Genomic DNA, 22323 nt, shown 5'->3' with positions numbered 1-22323 from the left:
CCCTAGGAAAAAAACTGTGATTTCTACTTTAGTTAAACATACATGAATAGTCTTCCATTATATTAATGAAAGGTAGCAGCGGTTGATCTAGAACACTTACTTTATGCTCTAATGGAGAGATGGCCAGGTTGTTGTTCGGGAGGAGTAAAGGGGTTTGATTTTTTTCATATTTACATCTTAAAAAGCAGTTCATGCAAGCTATTTGGCGAGTGTTTCTATCTCCACACCTGCATCCTTAGAAAAATGGTTATTGTTTTTCAGAGATAAGTGAATATACTTTGACTTGATCTTTCAAGATATAAAGAAAAATAATGATGTAGAGCTTCTTGCACTTGTACCTGTTTCTAAAGAAATATGTCAGAGGAATTTCAAGTGAAAAAAAAAAAAAGAAGCAGCAGCACTACCTTTGTCTTTCAGAACGAAAAGAGAGCTCTTTAAATTCTGTTGCGTGTTCACAGGAGGAGAGAAAGTAATCAAAGCCTCGCTGAAGGAAAGAGACGGACGCAGCTCCTGAATCTTCGTGTGTGATCTAAAACAAAACACTTACTCAGTGGAAATATCAAAATATATAGGTGGAAGGATTCTAGAGACCATATTTATCAACTGAGTCATCACTTTGTAGTTGAGGAACCAAAGCCTAAGAAAGTCACACTGTTAACTAGTCAGTGCTTAAAGCCATTTGTTGACTCAGTCATGTGCTCGGTAAATATTTCTACAACACTGAGTGTCTGTGATAGATGTTGATTTCTGGCCCACATCTTCTCAGCACACACACGTGAACGCGCACGCGCACACGCACACACACACACACGCACTCACTCACTCCTGTAGCTTTCTATTCAAGCATCTGCAAATCTTTGCTTGAGTGCCCTCAGTGGGGACAGAAATTTGCGGAAACAAACATCTCCAAGCAATGATGACCAGTACTGGTGAATACTACCCTTGATGAACAGTGATTCCCATAGGAACTGAACCCCAGTTGCCTCCCTGCTCTTTAATACACATCACATTGAAATCCTTTGTCTCCATGTCTCACTTCTCCACTCTCCTATTATTATGTCCTGAGATCACCTCTCTCGTTGATTATCTGTGCTTCAATCCTAATCGAGTGTCTGTTTCTGGGGAACCAAACTGAAGGCAGGGATGGAAACCTGTTCTCAAAGACCTTGTCTGTAGAGGATAAAGATCATTAAGCAGGCCATTCAGCAACTGTGAGGAAGGCAGGCTTCTTCTTCGGTTCAGTCATTGGCATGTAATTTTTGATGGACCTCCAGCCAGGCATTGAGCACAAAGACCATCAAGATAGTGTCTCTCCCCTTGCAGTGCTCAGGCGAGTGAACACAATATAGTGTGGTAAGTACAAGGGTCAAGGAAGGGGGTTTAGCTGATCTTTGGATCTGACTTTCACTTGTTAATTCCACACAACAAACCAGTGAGGTTCCCACCTACTGTTGTTCTCCCTGATTTAGAGAGGAGGAAGACGTCAGAAGGTGCTGTGACAGATATTAACAGGGGCACTTAACTGAGATTTGAAGTGAGAAAGTGGGGGAAATTTTCCACAACAAGGAAAGGTTCATGGCTATACACCAGGTGTGAAAAGGCCATAATTCCAGAATTCCAAGGAGGAAAAGTAGCAGTTTGCCTGTCCTCTAGAATTTCTCCCAATTCTTTCCTTTCTTCCTGTTTTCTATGGGTAAAAGGAGCTAGGCCATGTATATTTCACTCTTCATGCTCTCTGTACACTTCCAACCCAACTCAGGAAAGTCTCAGCAGTTATTTCCTCATGGTAAGGAACATCCCTTATTCCATATGTTGTGTTCTAACTCTCGCTTATGGTTTAGAATTTCTAGTTTTATCTTTCTATATAAAGTTACCTATTTTCTTAAATTTAGAAGTCTGTTCTCTAATAAGACTGGCTTTTAAAACTATTGCCTGCCTGATAGGAACCTAAACCTAGTGAAATACCCGGGCCGAACAACGGTGTATTTATATTAACCCCAATATTACCTTAGAGTGCCAAACTGATTCTCTCAATAGTGGGGAGTTGGGATGGAGAGGAAGAAGGGAAAGGAAATCAAAAAGCAAAATGATACCATGATATAAGGCTAATTATGTTTTTGTCAATTTATTATTTTCAATAAGATCATATCTGTGATATAGTCAGAATATTATTATTATTATTATTTTAGAGAGAGAGGGGGAGAGCATGCACATGACAGGGAGGAGGGATAGAGAAGGAGAGGGAATCTTAAGCAAACTCCAAGCCCAGTGCAGAGTCAGACACAGGACTCAATCCCAGGACTCCAAGATCATGGCCTGAGCTGAAATGAAGAGTCAGACGCTTAACTGACTAAGCCACCCAGGTGCATTATGGAAATCAATCAATTAATTAATTAATTCAGGAAATTTTATATAACATTTAATGGTATATGCAAATGCCCCTCATGTAATGCACACATCATCAAAATCTCTTCTCCTCCTTCTTTCCCATCCTATACAGTCCCTTAAACCCAATGAAAGATAAACTAAATTGATATAATGGTTATTAGTTTAATGTTCTTTAAAGCTCTGATTTTGGCCAGATTATTTTATGCTTAGTAAAAGATTGGTCATAGTTTGAGTCTTGATAGATTGTGTTGGTATGATAATTTTCTGAAGTTGACAATGATTAATTTGAAAAGGCAGTGCTAATATTACAATTGGACAAATTAACATGACTCTAATACTAGGACATCATATATTGTTATGATCAAGTGCTGTTAACTTTGATCATGAGTCAAGAAAATCAAAGTCAATAGGAAGAAGCATAAAAAATAGAATATGTTGGGGGATTAAGTTTTAATGTTTTAGATGATTATACCCAAAGCTTCATTAGAGTTTTAGATTAAAGGAGATTAAAGCAAGTTCCTCAGCATTATAGATGTGTTTGTCCAATTCTGGGCTGAGTTTCCTGGGGGATTTGGTAGCTGAAGAAAAATAATATGTTTATCTTCTCATATTCTGCTTTTGCTTTTCTTCTGCAGTTTAAATCATATATTTATCAATTTTATTTGAAGCACTAAAAAAAAAAAAACCTTACAGGCAGATTCTATTGAAGTTTATCAGATAAAGAAATAAATTACTGTAGCTTTTACTGTTTAATAGAAATTGATCTTTGAAGTTCAACAACCAAGGAGCTCTGAAATCACAGCCCAATTGGAATTCCTCTTTGATTTCTTTTAGAGTGAAAGTGGTGTACACTTTGACTTAGTTGGAACTTTTTATTAAAGCTACATACTTTTTCTCTAGTCTGATGCATTGTGTGTGTGCACATATGTACGTTTGTGTGTGTTTTGTTCTCCTTTTTAGTCTAGAATTTCTGATAGTTCCTTCAAGGCTTATGTTACTAATTTATTCATTTATCTGTCCGTTCAGTAGTAGTTCATACAACATCGCAGACTTTGTGCAAGCACTGAATAGACACATAATACAGGGCTGTCTCTATTCAAATCAAAAGAATTTAATCTTCTCTCTTTTTTTCCCTCAATTTATTTTTAAATTGCTTTTATGCAGAAGTGATGAACATTTCCTTTGGCGAATATTACAATTATTTTTTTCCATGTAGGGTGATCTTTCCAGTTGTGTTGCTAGCCTCATAGTATGGCTTGGGGATGGAGTACTTGAGCATCTTTGTAATTAGGTAATTAGCTATAGCAAAGACACCTGGGTCTATTATCTTTTGCTGTGACGACTCTTCTTAGAGGACTTTGGCTCATTGATTGGTTAATGTGCTGGGGCAGTTACTAAGGAATTCTTCAATTTACTAGCAACATAATGGAAACCTAAAGAACATAGCAACTGTAATATTACACATACATAATAGCAGTTACTTGATGAATAAATGTAAAATGCTGTTTGCTGAAAGTAGAAGTAAGCTTTAAAAAGGATAAAGTAATTTTCCAGTTCTTTCTTCTTCGATTAAGCTAAAAAAAATTAGTATTAAATTAAATTCACATTTTAAAACATAAGTCAACATTAAAAGAACAGATAAGACAAAGGAACGTGTCTCAAAGAATATTAGACACTTCATTGTTAGTGTCTCACTAGTTTAATTTTAACAGTCACTCTAAAACACACGTATTTGGATTTCTGGCATAAAGTTTGACATGTGTATAATGCTCAGTATATATTTCTTATGAATGAATGCTTGAGAGTTCAGAGAAAGAATAGATTCTCTGTATTTTTCTATTGTATTCATTGATCATTGAACACCATTAGCAACAGTATCACACTTCCATCTTTAATAGAATTTTTTTTTAAAGATTTTATTTATTTGACCGAGAGAGAGCAAGAGCACAAGCAGGGGGGAGCAGCGGCAGGCAGAGGGAGACCGAGAAGCAGGCTCCCTGGCTGAGCAGGGAGCCTGATGTAGGACTCGATCCCAGGATCCTGGTAACATGACTTGAGCCGAGGGAGGCACTTAACCAACTGACCCACACAGGCGCCCTAATAAATTGTTATATTTGGAGCAACTTGGATGGCTCTGTCAGTTAAGCAAATAGTATTGACTAATAGTAACAATTAGAATGGAAAAAAAAAAAAAACCCTCATTGTAGGGACTGTGGTATTGTATTAGTACTATCAGTTGTAACAAGCCTAAAAAAAAATAATAAGTAATAAATTACTGGTTCTATAACTGAGAGCAAACAGACGGAAGTAGCCTCTGTCACATAAGGATTCAGACTTTAAGCATTTTAGCTTTTACCATAACTACTCCTGGAGAAATAGAATCTTCCTAAGAATGGAATAGGGAAATGAGATACTATCATTGCATAGATTTTGGCATCTCTGAGTTTCTCTGGTCAGAGAAGTGAGCTAGTCTAATTTGCCAGCCAACCAAATCACATGATTGGAAGAAATGGTTCTTCATAGTCAGTAGAGTTTCTGACTAGGAAAAAAAAAAATCTAACAAAGCAAATCCTCATGTTTACTATGGTTGTTAAAACATGAGGACCATTGACTTACTCTGTGCAAAGGCGTTTATATAATTTTCTTCAGCCAGATGCCCCAGTTTGGGTGTTCAAATGGATGCACAAACTTTTGGTTTAATACAGAGCTGGAATTTTTCCAGGCAGGAGCGTGTGAGGATGGAGATGTAAAGGAGATGTGGGTTTAGAAAGAGTAAATTTAGAATCACAGAGAAATTTGAAGGACAGTAACAGATTTAATGGACAGGATGCATACAAAACCTTCACACATTACCATCTGTATTAGACTTATTCTAAATTTTTTTAAGTAGTCTCTATACCCAACATGGGGCTCGAACTCCTGACCCCGTGATCAAGAGTTGCACACTCTTCCAAATGAGCCATCCAGGCACCCCTATATTAGACTTTTTAATGAATTACCTCATTTAATATATCAGATTAAAATAATAACAGCAACTAGAAATCACATTTCTTCTCCAGTGTGCTCTGTGGAATCCTTGAAGAAAGGACTTTAATTAATTAAATAGACTCAGAGCATACTAAATAGTGTAAGAAAAATAAATGATAACTGTTTACTTTAGTTCATATATAACTACAAGCTAAAGCTAACAGATAACTTCTATGGATATTCCTGGTTTTTCTTTTTCAGTATACAGAATAAGAGTTGATAACATACAGGGCAAATATTGTATGCCAGGCACTGTGCTAGACACTTTATATCAGTTGTCTTTTGTCATGATGTGAATGTAGGTTTTTCTCATGCCTTCAGTCCAGTAATCTGCTGACACTGACATCCAGATGGAATGTGCCCATCTTTAGTTTTCCTTTTTATTTTCATCAGTAGCATGCTCATGTATCCAGCGACATAAAAAATACTTTTTTGGGGGGTGCCTGGGTGGCTGAGTTGGTTAAGCATCTGCCTTCCACTCAGGTCCTGGGATGGAGCCCACCTCTTGAGCCCAGTGTCAGGCTCCTTGCTCCAGTGAGACTGTGCTTCTTCCTCTCCTCCTGCCCCTCCCCCACTCCTGCTCCTGCTCTCTCTCAAATAAAAAAAAAAAAAAAATAAGATTTAAAAAAAATTTTTTTTTCCCCAAAAGCCCCTGTCTTTAATTTACTGCATCAGCCACTCTCAGCTCTCTTTGGGAAGATTTGTTCACATTCACCAACCACTAGCCGCCCCCGCCCCCCACCACACATGCATGCACACGCAATGACACATACATAGTAGGTTCCTAAGTTCTTGTATTCACACAGGGTTGCAGTGCTATGATTATTGCGTCCCGTGTACCCTGGTTGACTTGAGCGCAGGTCAATGGCAGTGGCGTGTAGGTTTAGCAGGTCAGGTTGTTACAAAGATGTATGAATCAGGATATTTACATTGTAATTGATATGGGCTACACAGTATGGATCTTGGTAGGCAGGAACCATTAACACAACTCATTGATAACAAGAGTATCCTTTTTTTCCTCTTCCTTTTACAAGAGTGTCCTTAATATTTGTCTAACTGACTTCATTTTTTGAAACGGAAGAGTGATAAACAATTAAGAATGGGATTTTTAGGGGCGCCTGGGTGGCTCAGTGGATTAAGCCTCTGCCTTCGGCTCAGGTCATGGTCTCAGGATCCTGGGATTGAGCCCCTCATCCGGCTCTCTGCTCAGCAGGGATCCTGCTTCCCCCCCCCCGCCCCCCCGCCTCTGCCTACTTGTGATCTCTCTCTCTCTCTCTCTCTGTCAAATAAATAAAATCTTAAAAAAAAAAAGTGTTTTTTTTAAAAAAAGCAACTTTAGCAGACAATACGGTTGCTCACCATTTGTCAGGCTGTGGATCATGGGCAGAGTCAAGTGTGCAGCCAAGAAAAGAGAATTAGTAAATTGGACAGGAATTTAATCTCTATTTGGATTTTGAATGTGTCATATATTTCAGATGTTGGCTCTAAAATCCTGATTTTCGGTTCCAGTATTTAAATCTTTGGCACCATCTCACTTCCATGTGGAAGCTTTGTACTTCTGCTTCCGATGTTTACCATAAATTTATTCTATTCATCAGAGGCCAGCTTTTATAGGAGAGTGGCATGTAAGGGACTGTCACTCACAATATACGTTTTTAAGATGGAATGGTCTGTTTTGCCCAGATTTAATTTTGACTCCCAGTAGACAATGGGCACTGAAGTAATTTATCTCTCAACTTGCTAGGGGAAGCTTTAAATTTCAGCAAGCGGCAGTATTATATTACCATGGACCATTTGGGTAAATTTGTTTGGAGGAGATAATAAATAACTAAACTACTTGGTTAAAAATCAGAAACAAAACAATTTGTTCTTGTCATCTGGTGGTGCTCAAATGATGAAAAATAGCTCTCTAAAGGTTTCAGTAATCTTGAATCTGGTTTGAGGCTGTTGCTGGCTTTATCCTATCATACTGCGTGTAATACCCTAAAATCCACTAAAAACTTTTGTATTGGAGTGTAAATACCTTCCAAGATGATGTTGTTTAATAATTTGCATGAAAACCTCTAGCCAGAAGCATAGTAGAGAAACAAGATGACTCAATTTTGTATTCTGTGCCTATGATAATTAGCTTATATGCCATAATTTTAAAATATTAAGGGATAACTGACATAACTCTATTTTCTGGCAGAGGGGTTGAGGGAGTTTTGAGTGGTAGGATAGGTGAGTGAATGAGAAACACACATGCACATCCACACATGCTTGAATTGATTAGAAATAGAAGTGGATGTTTTAGCTCTGCAAAGTTCTTAACTCTCATCTGTTTTGAAACATGAGAAAGTTTCAGTTTGTGTGGTCATGTCATCCAACGATGACAAGAGATAGTCTTCAATTATAGCAGATCAGAGCAACTGACTCTGATATTCTGGCCACTTGTGTATCAGGAGGGTGAGAAACTTGCTTCTTACAGTCAGGGCATAGTCTTCATTTTTATTTCTCCGAAACAGTACAGAGTGAGGCCACCAAAGTATTGTCGAATGAGTGAGGTGTGGCTCCCTCTGTTGGTTGGGAGACCCCAAAATCTCCTTGTATACAGTCTAAGTGGGACGGAGGCAGGGGACCCTGTAAAGGAAGAAAGAATTCAACTGATACCTCCTCTTTCTTTTTTTTTTTTCATTCTTCCCTCCTCAGGGCATTTAATTGTTTTTATAAAATTTGGTCTAACTTTCTTTTAGCACAGTGGTAATTTTAACTGACATTCGCTCCGGTAAGACACCAGAACATAAGAATTAGGCTGATTCAGTGTGGATTGCCCTTTATTCCTGAGAATTATCTTTTATCCCAATCCTGTTGGGATTCGGTTTGGATATATTTTGAGCGATTTGATTTCAGACTGATGTAGTTGAACATAGCTACACATGTCATGTATTTTTATATAGCAGAAGAGATAGCTATAAATGAATATGATAGGAAAGAGAATTATGTCTTCACCAAATTAGACTCTTCCTCAAGCTTATATTTAAAATTCTTTCTGAGCCACTCTTCAACCCTAAACAAAAGCCACAATAAAGTAGATAATTGTAATTCTCTGTAAGAAAGCATGAGGAACTGAGAGTGGACAAATTATTTATACATGGTTATACAAATTAAATGTTCTGTGAATGTTTGCCATTAATTTCAGTCTCATACTGCCATGTAAGTGTGCTTACACTTGACAAATTCAATGCAACGACAGTTTCCCCAAATCCTGATGTCCTGTATAGATTTATGCTTACGGAAGGGGATCAGTTGAGCTTCTCTGTTAGGTAAAATCAGGGAATAGATGAAATGTGCATGCTCTCACTGCAAAGTTTAGGGTTTAGAGAAACACGTATGGGTGAAGAAGAAATTTTGTTTGAAGACAGTGGACTTAATCAGTTGCAATTCCATTATGGTCTTTGTTCTTCTATTAAATCATGACAAACTGTCTAAGAACATGTATTTAATTAGCTACCTTTTTTAAAAAATAGATTTTATTTATTTATTTATTTATTTATTTATTTGAGATATAGAGAGATGTGTGCACAAGCAGGGGGAGCGGCAGGCAGAGGGAGAGGGAAAAGCAGGCTCCTTGCTGAGTGGAGACCCTGACATGGGACTTAGTCCAAAGGCAGACAGTTAACTGACTGAGCCACCCAGGAACCCCTAAAGGAAGCTTTTTAAAAGTAGAAATATAAAATATCCCAGTTATAATCAGTATGGTTATTGTATATGCAGTATAATTTTATGACTAACGTGTTGGTTTTGTTTTCCCAGTTTACTTAATAGAAAAATAAAATGAGTTTTGAGGATCTTGTGTCTTCTGGAGTCTAGAAAGCCTTGTGCAAATGCATAAAATTCAAATAAATTTTGCAGAACACATTTGCATAAGTTTTAGAAGCAATATAGAGTGTCTAGAGGAGAAGTAATAGGATTTTGCATAAAATATAGTGTAGTAACAAGAGGAAAAACATGTGAAAAATTCTCAAACTTAGATTTTCTTTCTTTTTATTTTTATTTCAGGCACACTTTATTGTAATAGAATCAAAATACATAGTTTTAGTTAAAATTAGCATTTTGTTATCATACTTTATACTCTTTTGACATTGTATATGATATTCTTAATTTTAGATTTAATTAAATTCTCTTTTTTGTTTGTTATATGTGAACCTGTGCCACATATAAGAAAAAAATTAAACAGTTTAGTCCATTCGCTCTAGTGCCATGGGACAAATGTAAGTCTAAACATATTAGTTGTTTTATATAATTGATCTGTATCTGTTATTTTATCTAAAGGATAGGGATAGTTACATTTAACTTAGATATTTAATGAATGTTTGTTGAAAATAATGATGTTGGGGTGCCTGGGTGGCTCAGTGGGTTAAAGCCTCTGCTTTCGGCTCAGGTCATGATCTCGGGGTCCAGGGATCGAGCCCTGCATCGGGCTCTCTGCTCAGCAGGGAGCCTGCTTCCTCCTCTCTCTCTGCCTGCCTCTCTGACTACTTGTGATCTCTGTCTGTCAAATAAATAAATAAAAATCTTAAAAAAAAAAAAAGAAAAGAATGATGTTGAATCACTTAAAATTTTAATGCAGTTTCACCTTGTTTTCTACATTTCAGTTCTGTAAATATGAGGAAGGAGTTGGCAGAAATAAAGTCTAAAATGAAGATAAACTTATTCAATATTTTATCTTTTGATGAAATCCACATTTTAAGTTGAAAATTGTCTCCTAAGTATAAATTACAGAGTTGCAAGAGGGATCAATAAACTAGTAATTAGATTTGGGGCTCTGGTGGATTCAGAAGATTCTCTTGCTTTGTGTATGTGATGAATTCTGATTTTGTGTTTTAACTTTGTTACAAAATTAATGCTGTAAGAAACGCTTCAGGAAGTACAACTTTTATGCATGTTTAAATTCTTTAGCTACTTAGTTCTTTTTAAAAGAATTAATTAAATGGTAATTTTTAGAGCTGTTGATTCTAAATGAAATAAATTCAAAGTCATGATTTCATTCACTATCATGAAGTATGTGTTCTGTTATTTATTAATACAGTTTTTGGTTTATTTGGTCTTAGAGCAATCTTTTATAGAACTTCAGGCTCATGATATATTTTGCAAATTAAAAAAGGAGACAGATTCGGCAGCAATTAAGTTTGAGAAACACAAGATCTGTTTTATTCTTGAAAATGTATGATGTACATTCATATACTGAGACTCAGGAGCCAAAAAGAGAAGGTTTTAACTTCATTGTTTATTCTAAAGTCATATGGCCATGAAATGTCTTGAAGAACTAGTTATTTGTAGTGGAGGTGATGTATATTTTAAGAAGCACTGATCTATTGAGTTTTTTAGAGAAATTTTCTTTTTAAAAATGTGTATTGCATTTTCTTTTAATACAATTTTAGAGTATCCATGTTTTTGATGTTAAAGAGACACAGAAAAACACATTTTTCACATAGTCCTCTGATTACTACTGAAAATGTATGGAACATGGGTTATATTTTCAATCAGTTCAGGAGAAGAGAAGAAAAATAAATTAGTATAAGTGGATTATTTTAACAGTGCATAGAGCTAACCTTGAAGCCTCAAAGAATAAAACTTTTAAATTCCTTGACCACCATTTTGTTCATTCTTTCCTTTCCATTTTCATTCTGTAACACGATTTATATCCGTAATTTATAGTTTTGGCGTTATTTCAGCAACACTGGTAGCTGGCAGAAATGTCTGAATACATATATTCTTGAAAAGCCAATGCTCCTTCACCACTTTGGGAGAATATGATAGTATCAGTGTGTTAGATAATCTGATTTTTTTGCTGTCTAGATTCAATTATTCCTGATCCCTTTTCTCAATCTCATGAAGAAATTTCTGTCGGAACCGTCGAGATAACCTTACTAATTTCAACATGCGATATATCTGTATTTTAAAAGTCGCATTGTCAGCAAAGTATTAACAAGGTGCATTCTCGCATTTTCTTGAATTATTCTGTTTATAATCTCATGATTTAGGGATCTGTGTGTGTGTGTTGTAAGTGTATGTATATAACTTCTTTGCATCATGCATTCTTTATTTTTTCTTGACAAATGGGTCTCAGACCTATACTGAGATATTTTTTCCTCAGTGCAGAATGTACTTTTCAATATCACAGATACAGTGTTTTAAAATGTTTTTAGAAAATATTGGCTAATCTTTATGGATCTTTGTGGAGTGTTTTATGAGAAGAGTATCATGAGAGGTTTATTATTTAAAATATGCCTAAAATGTGTTCAGTGCTTGATCCAGTATATTTTTACATTTTTACTCATATCAATAAAGCACTCTTCTTTTCTTTTTTTTTTATAGAGCAATGAAGTTGTCTACTACAATGCAAAGGATGATCTTGATGTGAGTATTAAAAGTTTCACATTAAATTTCAAGATAAACTGAAATGCACTGGGATGACTGGTGTTACAGAACAAGCTGACCTAGCAGGTTGAGTTTTTCAGAAGACGTTCTATAGCGTTAAGCAGTATTACTGGTTGGCCCTAACAGGGTAATGATGAATCTTAGGGCTTATGTGATCTTTAATAAATTACCCTGGGCCTCTTCTGGGATGGAAACGCCATGTGTCTCTCTGGATCTGAACTCTCTCTGTCCCTGTCCAGACCTCAGTCCATTGTACTGGCTCGGATACCCTGCACTCTTTTAGTCATGTGGCAGACTGAGGTTGGGTCCTATCCATCTCTGTCGCCCAACTCTTGTTACAAGGCAGGTCTCCTCTGGCCTGACCTGCACACACCAGGGGGAACCCTTATTTTCCCTAAAGTGTGAATGACACCCTAGAAATGGTGCACCAGCTGGCCTTGCCCAGCCAATTTTTGAAGCCTAGTGGGTGTTCAGTCTGCCTTTTTAAACTGATGACTGTCATGTACATACTCAGATGATGTTCCAACATGGATTATTTTAGCACAGAGAAGTTAATTCTTATGATGCCACCTTTGGACAGACTTCTGGGAGATGTTGTAATTACTTAGCTATGGTGGAAGTGTTTGCAAAATTACAAAACAAAATTTTACACTTAAGTTCATTTAAATTCTCGTATCTGTGACTTTTTTATTGGGGGAAAGTATGTATATGCACTAATGAGTGTATCCAGAAATGTTTGTTGAGGGCTTTTTGTGTTTTCCGTGTTCTTCCGTGAGCTTGAAGTGATTTATCAGTGGACAAGTAAAACAAATATAAAAAAATATATTATTTGTTATTCACTTTTTAATCTGAATCAAAAAATATGTGTATATGCTACTTTATTCCAGCTATTTAAGCTGGCCTTCAAAAAATATTTAAAAACAATACAAGGTAGTTTGCTTGAGATGCCACATCTTTCCAAATCGCGCTACTGCTTCTGCGGAACCTTCATAGTTCACTGAGCACTAATTTTCCCTGCATGCTGCTAACAGGTCTACACAAATTCTTTTATTTAATTCCTATGATGACGCTATGAAGAAAGGAGGAGATTATGTTTTCTTCATTTAATAAATGAAGAACTAGGATTGTTTTAAAAAGTATTTTCTTTTGGGGCTCCTGGGTGGCTCAGTGAGTTGGGCCTCTGCCTTTGGCTCAGGTCATGATCTCGGTGTCCTGGGATCGAACCCCCCACATCGGGCTCTTTGCTCAGTGGGGAGCCTGCTTCTCCCTCACTCTCTCTGCCTGCCTCTATGCCTACTCGAGATCTCTCTCTCTGTCAAGTATATAAATAAAATCTTTAAAAAAAAAAAGTGTTTTCTTTTTACTAGCCATAGGTATTTTGCTGCTGCTTTTATGATAACAGGTATCCTTTTATGATAATTATATATATCATTTTAATGAGGTAGGAGGTTTATTAAGGACAAACCAACAGCTAAGAAAAAATGTTTTAATAGTTTATTAATGGGATGAGGAGGCACCTGGGTGGCTCAGTCTGTTACGGGTCTGACCCTTGATCTCAGTTCAGGTCGTGATATTGATGGCTCAGGTCTGGAGATGATGAAACCCAGCTCTGGGCTTTGGGCTCACCAGGCAGTCTACTTGACATTCTCCTCTCTCTCTCCCCTTGCCTCTCCCTCCCTGCTCGCACTGGCTCTCTCTCTCTCTCTCTTTCTCTCAAAATAAATAACTCTTAAAAAATAGTTTATTTTTTGGTGTTAGAATGAGTATTATTTTTCAACAGACATTTTGTTTCACTGTTAGGATTAGTATTTAATATTTAAAAGTTATGTGGTCGTTTAAAATGCATATGCTAAGTCTCGATCAGCCTTCTTGGTGCTACACGAGTTACAGCTTTTTAAAAGCAGTTAGTTTGTAAAACTATGACAAAGATTTCGTGGTAATTAAAGTGGTTGGATTTAAAAAAAAAAAAAGTGGATGGATTGACATGCTTGGTCCAGTCTGCGAATTGAGTGTTGCCTAAAGATGATGATACCAAATTGCAAATATGTTTTTCTTTCCTCTAAACTAATGAAAGAAGTCCAATTTTTGATGTCACTTAAAACAGTTTTTTTTTTTTACTCAAGTTTGCTCCTTAATTAGAAAGTTCTTTTATTTTGCATAGAAATTGCGAGTTTTCTGTGCTCCAGATTTTAATAATCGTAGGCACAGATGGAGATGTAACTTTTTAGGGAGTGCCATCTCCAGTTAGTACTCAGTGGTATCATTGAATAGTTCAATAGTAAAATTCATAGTATTCAATCACTATGCTGCGAAGTTAGCAATACGTCCGTTATAAATGGAAAAGTGTGCGTGGGGCGAGTACTGCTAACACTTGAGATGTGCTCAGCACTCTAGGTTCATAATTTGCCTGCACGGATCTTTATTCATATATTCAAATAAAAGCCTATGTAAGAGAGAAAGGGATTAGTGCAAGTGAACCTAGTGAACTTGCCGTGTGTTTGTTTTTTCTTTTTCTTTTTTTTTTTTTTTTGCCTTCTCCCATCCCAAAACTCTATATTATTACCATGGGTTATAAATATACCCATAAAAAAGAATCATTCTTGTAGGCCAAGAGATGAGGTTTAGCAAGTTAAATCAAGACTCTATAAAAAGCAAAATATCAACTTTAGAATTTAAAACTTAAAAATGGTGCCCAGAAAAAAAAAAAAAATGATGCTCAGGATTTGGAGAAAGTATTTTCACTTCTTTATATATAAATAAGAACAGTGCCAGAATAATTTACAGAGAATATTGCATAGTAGGAAGAGGGCTAGGATAGGAATCGGAGACTTCGGTTCATGCTCCGTTTCACCCTTAAAATTGTACTCACTCGTAGGGCATGAAGGCTTATTAAAATTGGAACTGTTTGCCTCTCACCTATGACATGCTCCAGGTGATGAGGTGATCTACACATTTCATTGCAGTTCAGAATATTGTTGGAATACTGCTCGCGGGGTCAAAATTGCTGGGAAATTCTACTATTTCATGTAAATCTTTTGAGAACTTATTAAGAAGTGGAAGGTAATTTATATTGCACTAAAACTTTTTATTGGGGAAGATTAAAGTGCTTTAGATATGATTATTCTGTTGCTCTTGTAAACCCTTAGACACTGAATAAAAATTAACCACATTTAATGACTGGTGTATTGGTTTGGCTCTTAGAGAGAGACCTAAAGTAAAAGGGACTACAAGAAGACACAAGTTTCTTCCTGTCTCATGGACGCATTCTCATGTACTCATATAAGGCCTGTTGGAGTGAGTCTCAATCTTCTAGGTCCCGGGGTCCTTCTTTCAAGTTTTCTCCCCTCCTCAGTATAGCTTTTTCATGTTGGGGTCCAAGATGGGTGCTCCAATGTACACAGTGATTTTTACATTCTAGAGAACAGGAAGGAGGCGAGGGTATGTTTGAAAATCGTGGGCGTCACTTTTATCTGCCTCCACTGTGCACAGGTTAGGGCCCAGCCTCGCCGATTTGTATCACAAATGTGGAATATAATCCTCACCCCCAACGTAGGCATGTACCCAAACAAAATAGAGGGTTCTGTTACTAAAGAGAGACCAAAGAAAATACTAATTGCAAAATAATTAGCAGCTTATGAACTGATCCATCATTTGCTCTTCTTGACATTTTGAAGCTAATTCCAAAATTCTACTCACTTATCTGAGTGGCTTCTATCATTTAACTATAGTCAAATCCTTCAACTTGGAACTGAGAAAAAAATTCTTTTTTACAGTAAATGTATATAAAATTATATGCTATGTCTTGAGTATTATTCAGTTTCCCCAATGCATGTGTTTGATCACTACAATCAAATTATTTTCTGCAGTGGAAGTACTTATTTTCTTACAATGAAAGAAAGTTAATAAATGTAAGTAAAAGTTGCACCTTGATAATCTACTTTAGACTTTTAAGTAGTTACATATTTTTTTGAAGATTGTTGCTTATCTCATGGATGAAGTTGGACTTCCACAGACGATGAAATTTATAAACCTTACCAAAAGTTTTCCAATGGAGGTGGATTTAATTGGCTCCTATACTCGTAATTTCATACATGTAGTGTTTGATATTTTATATATCAAAAGTTCACAAATCCTAATGCCATCACATTGTTTTGGTTCAAAATGGCTTGCCATCATAGTTCTTTGTCCTAGATTTATTATATACTGATTTAATTGTGTACGGTACTTTTATTGCTCAATTCCATGAAGCCACATCCTTTATTAAAAATTGTGATTGGAAATTACAGAATGGGAGTTTTATCTCACACATCAGCGCTAATCTCTAATGAACAAAAGAACTAATTGGAATAGTAAATACTGAGATAACATTTTCAATTAATAAATTTGTCCTCATTGTTTGAATGATAGTATAAATGTTTGAGAGCTAAATAAAGTTTCTGTTTTAAATGTTATGTCTCCCGAAGGAGACTGAAAGATTGTAAATCCTGAGCCTATGATTATGATTTTTAACTTTTTCCCCATTTCTGCATTAGTAGGAGAGGATTCGTTTTTCTATCATCGTGCCTAGTGGGATAGTGGTCATTTTCTCTGTTTTCTGCCTCTCTTACATCAATCATTTCATTTCCATTTCCATGACGATTGTATGATTTTAGACATTATTCTCAACTATTTATTTAAGGGCCGTTGAAATGGTATCACCTTTCATTTTATGCTTCTGAATTATCTGTGTACCTTTAATATATTACGCATTATTAATATGTACATATTTCTAAAATGTTATATCCTAATTCTTTTTTGATTCCCAAGATCTTCATATCAGTTACTATTGGCTTTGTTTGATATTTAAGACACTGATGAGAGCTTACTAGTTCTTTCCTAAGCTATCATGAATTTTGCAAAGAAATGGCAGTTTCTCCTTGGAGGCACAACCAGTCATTATAAACTATTCCCTTGGGGTCCTTCCCTAGAGTATAACTTCCTGGAGGGCAAGCTCCCGGGTGCTCACGGTAGGTGATTTAGGTCTTAAAATAACCAGCACACCGTAATCCCTCAGTGAGTTTTGTTTTGTTTTTTTCCCTTCCCCTAATAAGTCAGTGAGTCAAAGTTCCAACAGCAGCTCACGTGACACAAATGCAAACTGGCGGAAGGATACCAGAGTCACAGTCATTGCTCTTCCCTCTCTGCGCTGCACACGTGGTCTCATTTTTAAGGATGCCCTTTCACCGTCGCCCTCGGTTTCAGCCCAGACCGGCGTCAGTTTCTGTAATCTCAAGGATTGCAATCAAAAGACCCTGAAGAAGACACTTGCCCTTTGCAAATGCTTCCTGTTGACGAGAAACCATAGCATACATTCTAGATCATTCTTTGCCTTCAGGTTACAAATATGACAGAAGCAGGAACAAATGCTTGGAAAGAAATCTGTACCATTTTACTGTTTCCTAATCCTGAGACAAGAAAGGTGTTTCTTCCTTTAATACTAATTGAATAGAAACCCGTTAGTGGAGGAATACGTGAAAAGATCAGTAACAGTACAGTAGAAGTACTGAAGTATTAAAGACGCAGATTAAAGACATTTTTCTTTTGAGGGATTATTTCACGTATGTCACTGAAAACAACATTAAATGTATGCTTAGGATCTCCAAAGAAAGACCCAGTGATCTGTGTGACAAATAGACTGCAGTAAAATCGTCAGAATCAATACTGCTAAAATAACAATTCCATTGGAAGAACTAACAAATTTGCCAGTGCCGATTACCCATCAGTGATGCACAGAAGAGACAGGAAATACTCCCAGAAGGTCAAAAAGGTTAAAAAAAAAATTATGGGAGGAAAGAGAACATACGGAGGAGAACAATATGCAGTGAGGTAAACCGTAGATCACGTGTTCTCAAAGATCAAGTCAAAGCATATGGATTAGAAATAATAAAGCTTTAACGGGAGAAAGCATTCAGGCATGCAAAGAAATCCGTATATAATTGTAGATTTGAAAGGCTACAGTGTTTCTTTCGTTAGAGGAGAGAATATGTTAACATTAGATTGGACACTGGATTTAGGAAGATTTTTTAGCAAAGATTTTTAAAGGATTTAGCCAAAATGCTCAGAAGACAAGAACATTTATACCAAAAACTTCTTAAGGATATACCAGAGGAGATCTCTGGTAGGCAGCTGAAAATTGAATTTGGCTTAGACTATTTTTATGCTTAGCTTCTGAGTGGACTTCGAAAACAGGTGGCTGACATTTGCTCAGCAAGTGTGAAGTTTCAGGTGTAGCCAAAGATTCAATTATGGATACGGTATTTCAGTGTGCTGGCACAATGTTAAAATCAAAAGGAGTCTGCGTGATTTGGGATGTGAGACATTGTCCAGTTTGCCTTTACTCTGTTGTTTCACTCTCAGCCTGTTGCAGCTGTCTACACAACATAAAAAATAAAAATGTACAGGAGAGCATCCTTGGCACACCGACATGTAAGGGAAGGTTTGGGCGGGGTAGGGAGTGTCAGATCTGAGTAGCTGGAAACGAACAAGGAGTGGCTTTCCTAATAGAAAGAAATCCTACAAAGAAGGCCATAAATTTAGTGTATGTTGGATTCCAGATTAAATTTGGAATCTCTGGTTTCCTGCTATTCTTCCATGTTTATTATGCTGGTCTATCACCACTTAGGATTTGAATATACAGAATGATCTATTCAAGTGTAGTCTATTGATTTTGTTCCTTATAATGATGATACATGGCCTCACTTAAAGGTAAAACAAGCATTCAGAGGTGATCAATTATTCCTTTGGAATATAACCTTTCAGTTGGCTGCATCTGAATTAGTCAATTTACGGGGAGCTATGGGGTTATAAGCTTTACAATGGCTGTGATACGAGACGATTCCTCAGGGGCATTTTACAATTTCTGTACTCTTATATCAGTGGTATTTATATTCACCTTATGGGTATAAAAATAAATACTCAGTGACAGCCAGATTTAGCTGAAGCAGTTGCTGAAATAAAGGATAAAATTAATGTTCCTTTGGATTGCATAGTATGATAAAAAGTTATGACTATAGTTATTTAAACAAATTTTCCAATTGAAACTTAAAGGTGCAGGTGTAACTGGGCTAAATTATTCGGTGAGCCACAGTTCCATGGAGAATGTAAGGCACGCATTTTTACTGGAAACTTAAGACAACCATTCCTGTGTCTGATGTGCTAACTAATATTAATGGAGTCTCTCCTCTAATTATATAATCATGATGTTCAGCCATTTTTCTAATCAGATATGAAGTATTTCTTAAAAACCAATCCAAGTACTACTTTCTTTGGAAGCCTTCCTTGGTTCTTCTAGGTAGCAAGCAAATGGTATTTCCTTCCTCTGGGTGTTCTAAACAAGCAGTTAGACCTATCTCGTTTTATGGTACAATGCTTTACACTATGGTATTTGTATACAGAGATAATCTATTACATTTTTAGCAACTTGAGATAAGGATCTTATTTACTTTCTCTCTAGTATTAGTAATAGTTTGGAGTAATGGTTGAGATAATGGCTTTTATTTTTTATTTTTTATTTTTTTTAAAGATTTTATTTATTTGACAGAGATCACAAGTAGGCAGAGAGGCAGGCAGAGAGAGAGAGGAAGGGAAGCAAGCTCCCTGCTGAGCAGAGAGCCCGATGCGGGGCTCGATCCCAGGACCCTGAGATCATGACCTGAGCCGAAGGCAGAGGCTTTAACCCACTGAGCCACCCAGGCGCCCCGAGATAATGGCTTTTAAATTGAGTAGGTGTTGATGTGTTTCAATCCCCACATTACTTACATAGCATTTGTAAGGACATGTTTACTTTTATTTTTTTTTTTTTAAGATTTGTTTATTTATTTGAGACAGAGTGAGAGAGCTCAAGCAGGGCAGAAGGGCAGAGGGAGAAGGAAAAGCAGGGTTCCTGCCGAGCAGTGAGCCTGATGTGGGGCTCGATCCCAGGACCCCAGAATCATGACACGAGCTATAGCCTGATGCATAACTGACTGAGCCACCCAGGTGTCCCAGGACATGTTTACTTTTTAAAGTGATGCTCTATTTGCAGAGTAACTAGGAAATCTCTGGCAAGCATGGTGGAAATGAAAATGTTTACTTTGTTTCGAGGTTGGGTGGAAACAAGAGGGAAATGGCAAAGCTGGCCTTGACTATGGACACTGTTTTCTCATCTGCCCCTCCCTCTCTTGGTCCCTAAAACAGTCATGAGGACTAAGAATTACATCAAAATAGACAGTGTAGTTTTCCCTCTGTCCAACACTGATTCAATTTGGGGATAAGCAGAGTTAGATAATTTGTTTTCAATTGCTACAAGTGCCATAAGAATCAGGATTTTGGGTTCCAAGTCTGGGCAGATCTGCTAAGCTAAATTATTAAGAATCTCTGCAATGACACATGGTATCAGGCTTATTGTATGTACTCCATCAAACTAAAGTTCTGTCTGATTCTGTACATAATTAGAATAAATAATAGTTGTTGAATTTCATTTCCAAAGAGGTGATAGCATTAAAGTGGGTACTTTCAGTGTAAGGTTTTTCTTTTTAACTTCTTTTTTTTTTTTTAAGATTTTATTTATTTATTTGACAGACAGAGATCACAAGTAGGCAGAGATGCAGGCAGAGAGAGAGAGGAGGAAGCAGGCTCCCTGCTGAGCAGAGAGCCCAATGTGGGGCTCCATCCCAGGACCCTGGGATCATGACCTGAGCTGAAGGCAGAGGCTTTAACCCACTGAGCCACCCAGGCACCCTTTTTTAAACTTTCTACCACGAAAAAATGTCTTAAATATGTAGGAGACAGAATAGTATAGTATCTCCATAATTGCTTCATCTATTAATTGTTTAAATATTTTAAGATAAATTAGAGATATGATGTTTCATTCCTATTTATTTCTCTGTGCAACTTGGTTTTCCCCTTTAAATGATGACAAGGCATACATGTGTGATCACTATACCCATTGTTGTGTGAGGAGGTAGTAGAGTGTGATGGTTAAGAGATTGCTTTCTGGAGTGCCACTGCCTGGATTTGAATCCCAGATCTGCCATTTTCTTTTTTCTTTTCTTTTCTTTCTTTCTTTCTTTTAAAAAGGATTTTATTTACTCATTTGAGAGAGGGAGAGAGAGCACAAGCATGGGGAGAGGCAGAGGGAGAGGGAGAAGAAGGCTCCCCACTGAGCTGGGAGCCCCATATGGGGCTCGATCCCAGGACAAGACCTCATGACCCAAGCCTAAGGCAAATGCCCAACCATCTGAGCCACCCAGGCAGTGATATTGGCAGTCACATAATCTCTCTGTGTTTTACTCTCGTTGTCTGTGAAATAAAGGTAATAGTAATACCTACCTCACACAGTTACTGTGAAAATTAGTTAATATATGTAAAGCATGTAGAATTTTCCTGTCTTACAGTAAGCAATCCAGGGATGTTAAGGAGTATCATTTAAAAAAATAATAATTATTAATATGATTTTAATAAATTTAAGGTTTCTTTGATGTGATTTTAACCCCAAGTGGAACCTGTTTGTATGTGTGTATTTGTTAACAATAATGAAGGGGTATTAGATCGAGCTATTTTCCTTTTTATCAGTATGAATAAAATCCTTCCTTTGTGTAAAAAACTTACGACAATGCATAACAAAATAAAAATCTGAGTAGAATCTTCAAAAAACACTTTGAAAATATGAATACAATGCAGCAATTTGTCTTTGTACCATTGTAGATTTTGTATAAACAGATTTGAAAGGAAAATTAAATGTCAAAAAAAAAAGAAAATTCTACTAATGCAACATTTTTTAATGAAATTTCACATTCAAGTTCTCCTTCAATTTGAAACTGATTGAGGTTCTTAGTTAGGTTTTAGAGACATCTGTCCCAACAAATCCTTAAATTCCCTGGAGGTTAGTGAAGCAGATTCCCCAGAAGGCTTGACTTGTGCCAGCAAGCTGCACTATTTTCCTAATTCCCAGAGCAAGCAAAAAAAAGCAGATCATTACAAACCCTTATTAACCTAATTCCAAGATCTATGTTTCTGACTAAAATCCAGATGAAATGAGTTCAACCCAGAATTCCCATGTCGATAAATTGAGTTGATTTATTTGCTACATTTTATTGTATTGATCATGTTAAAAATTTGACCTGTCTGCGACATTTGGCTAGTCTCCTGAATTCCCTTGCATATTTATGTTGCTATTTATTTTCTTAGCAGAATCTTGTCCACATTAAAATTAATTCCAACATAATGCCCTATCTAAATGTCTTTTTAAAAGCCCAATCTTTCATGATTTTATTTTATTTTAGAGAAATAAATGCGGTTCAAGAATGAGCTAGCAGAGGTATGCATCAAACAGCAAGCAATCCATTCTAATTATTCAAGAAACAATCAAAGTCTAGGTTTCTTTTCTAACTTTTTTTTTAATGCTCTCTTACAATATGCAACCTTTATTTTCAGGCTCTGTTAATGACTGACATTGATTCCTCACATAAG

At 36.6% G+C, this 22323-nt stretch overlaps 1 protein-coding gene across 7 annotated transcripts in view; it reads left to right on the top strand.

Moving 5' to 3' along the window:
* The window catches only part of CACNA2D1 (calcium voltage-gated channel auxiliary subunit alpha2delta 1), a 499615-nt gene that overhangs the window by 293878 nt on the left and 183414 nt on the right, over window positions 1–22323 (top strand). For all 7 annotated transcript variants that reach the window (XM_080818060.1, XM_080818058.1, XM_080818059.1 and 4 more), the window contains exon 5: window positions 11773–11814. In XM_080818060.1, the coding sequence (XP_080674186.1) occupies window positions 11773–11814 (42 nt within the window). The remainder of the gene's footprint in view (window positions 1–11772; window positions 11815–22323) is intronic.

This window comes from Martes martes, assembly GCF_963455335.1.
Source record: "Martes martes genome assembly, chromosome: 11".
In the NCBI taxonomy this organism is placed as follows: domain Eukaryota; kingdom Metazoa; phylum Chordata; class Mammalia; order Carnivora; family Mustelidae; genus Martes; species Martes martes.
Note: the sequence above shows the minus strand (reverse complement) of the source record. Positions and strands in the feature narration are given on the sequence as shown.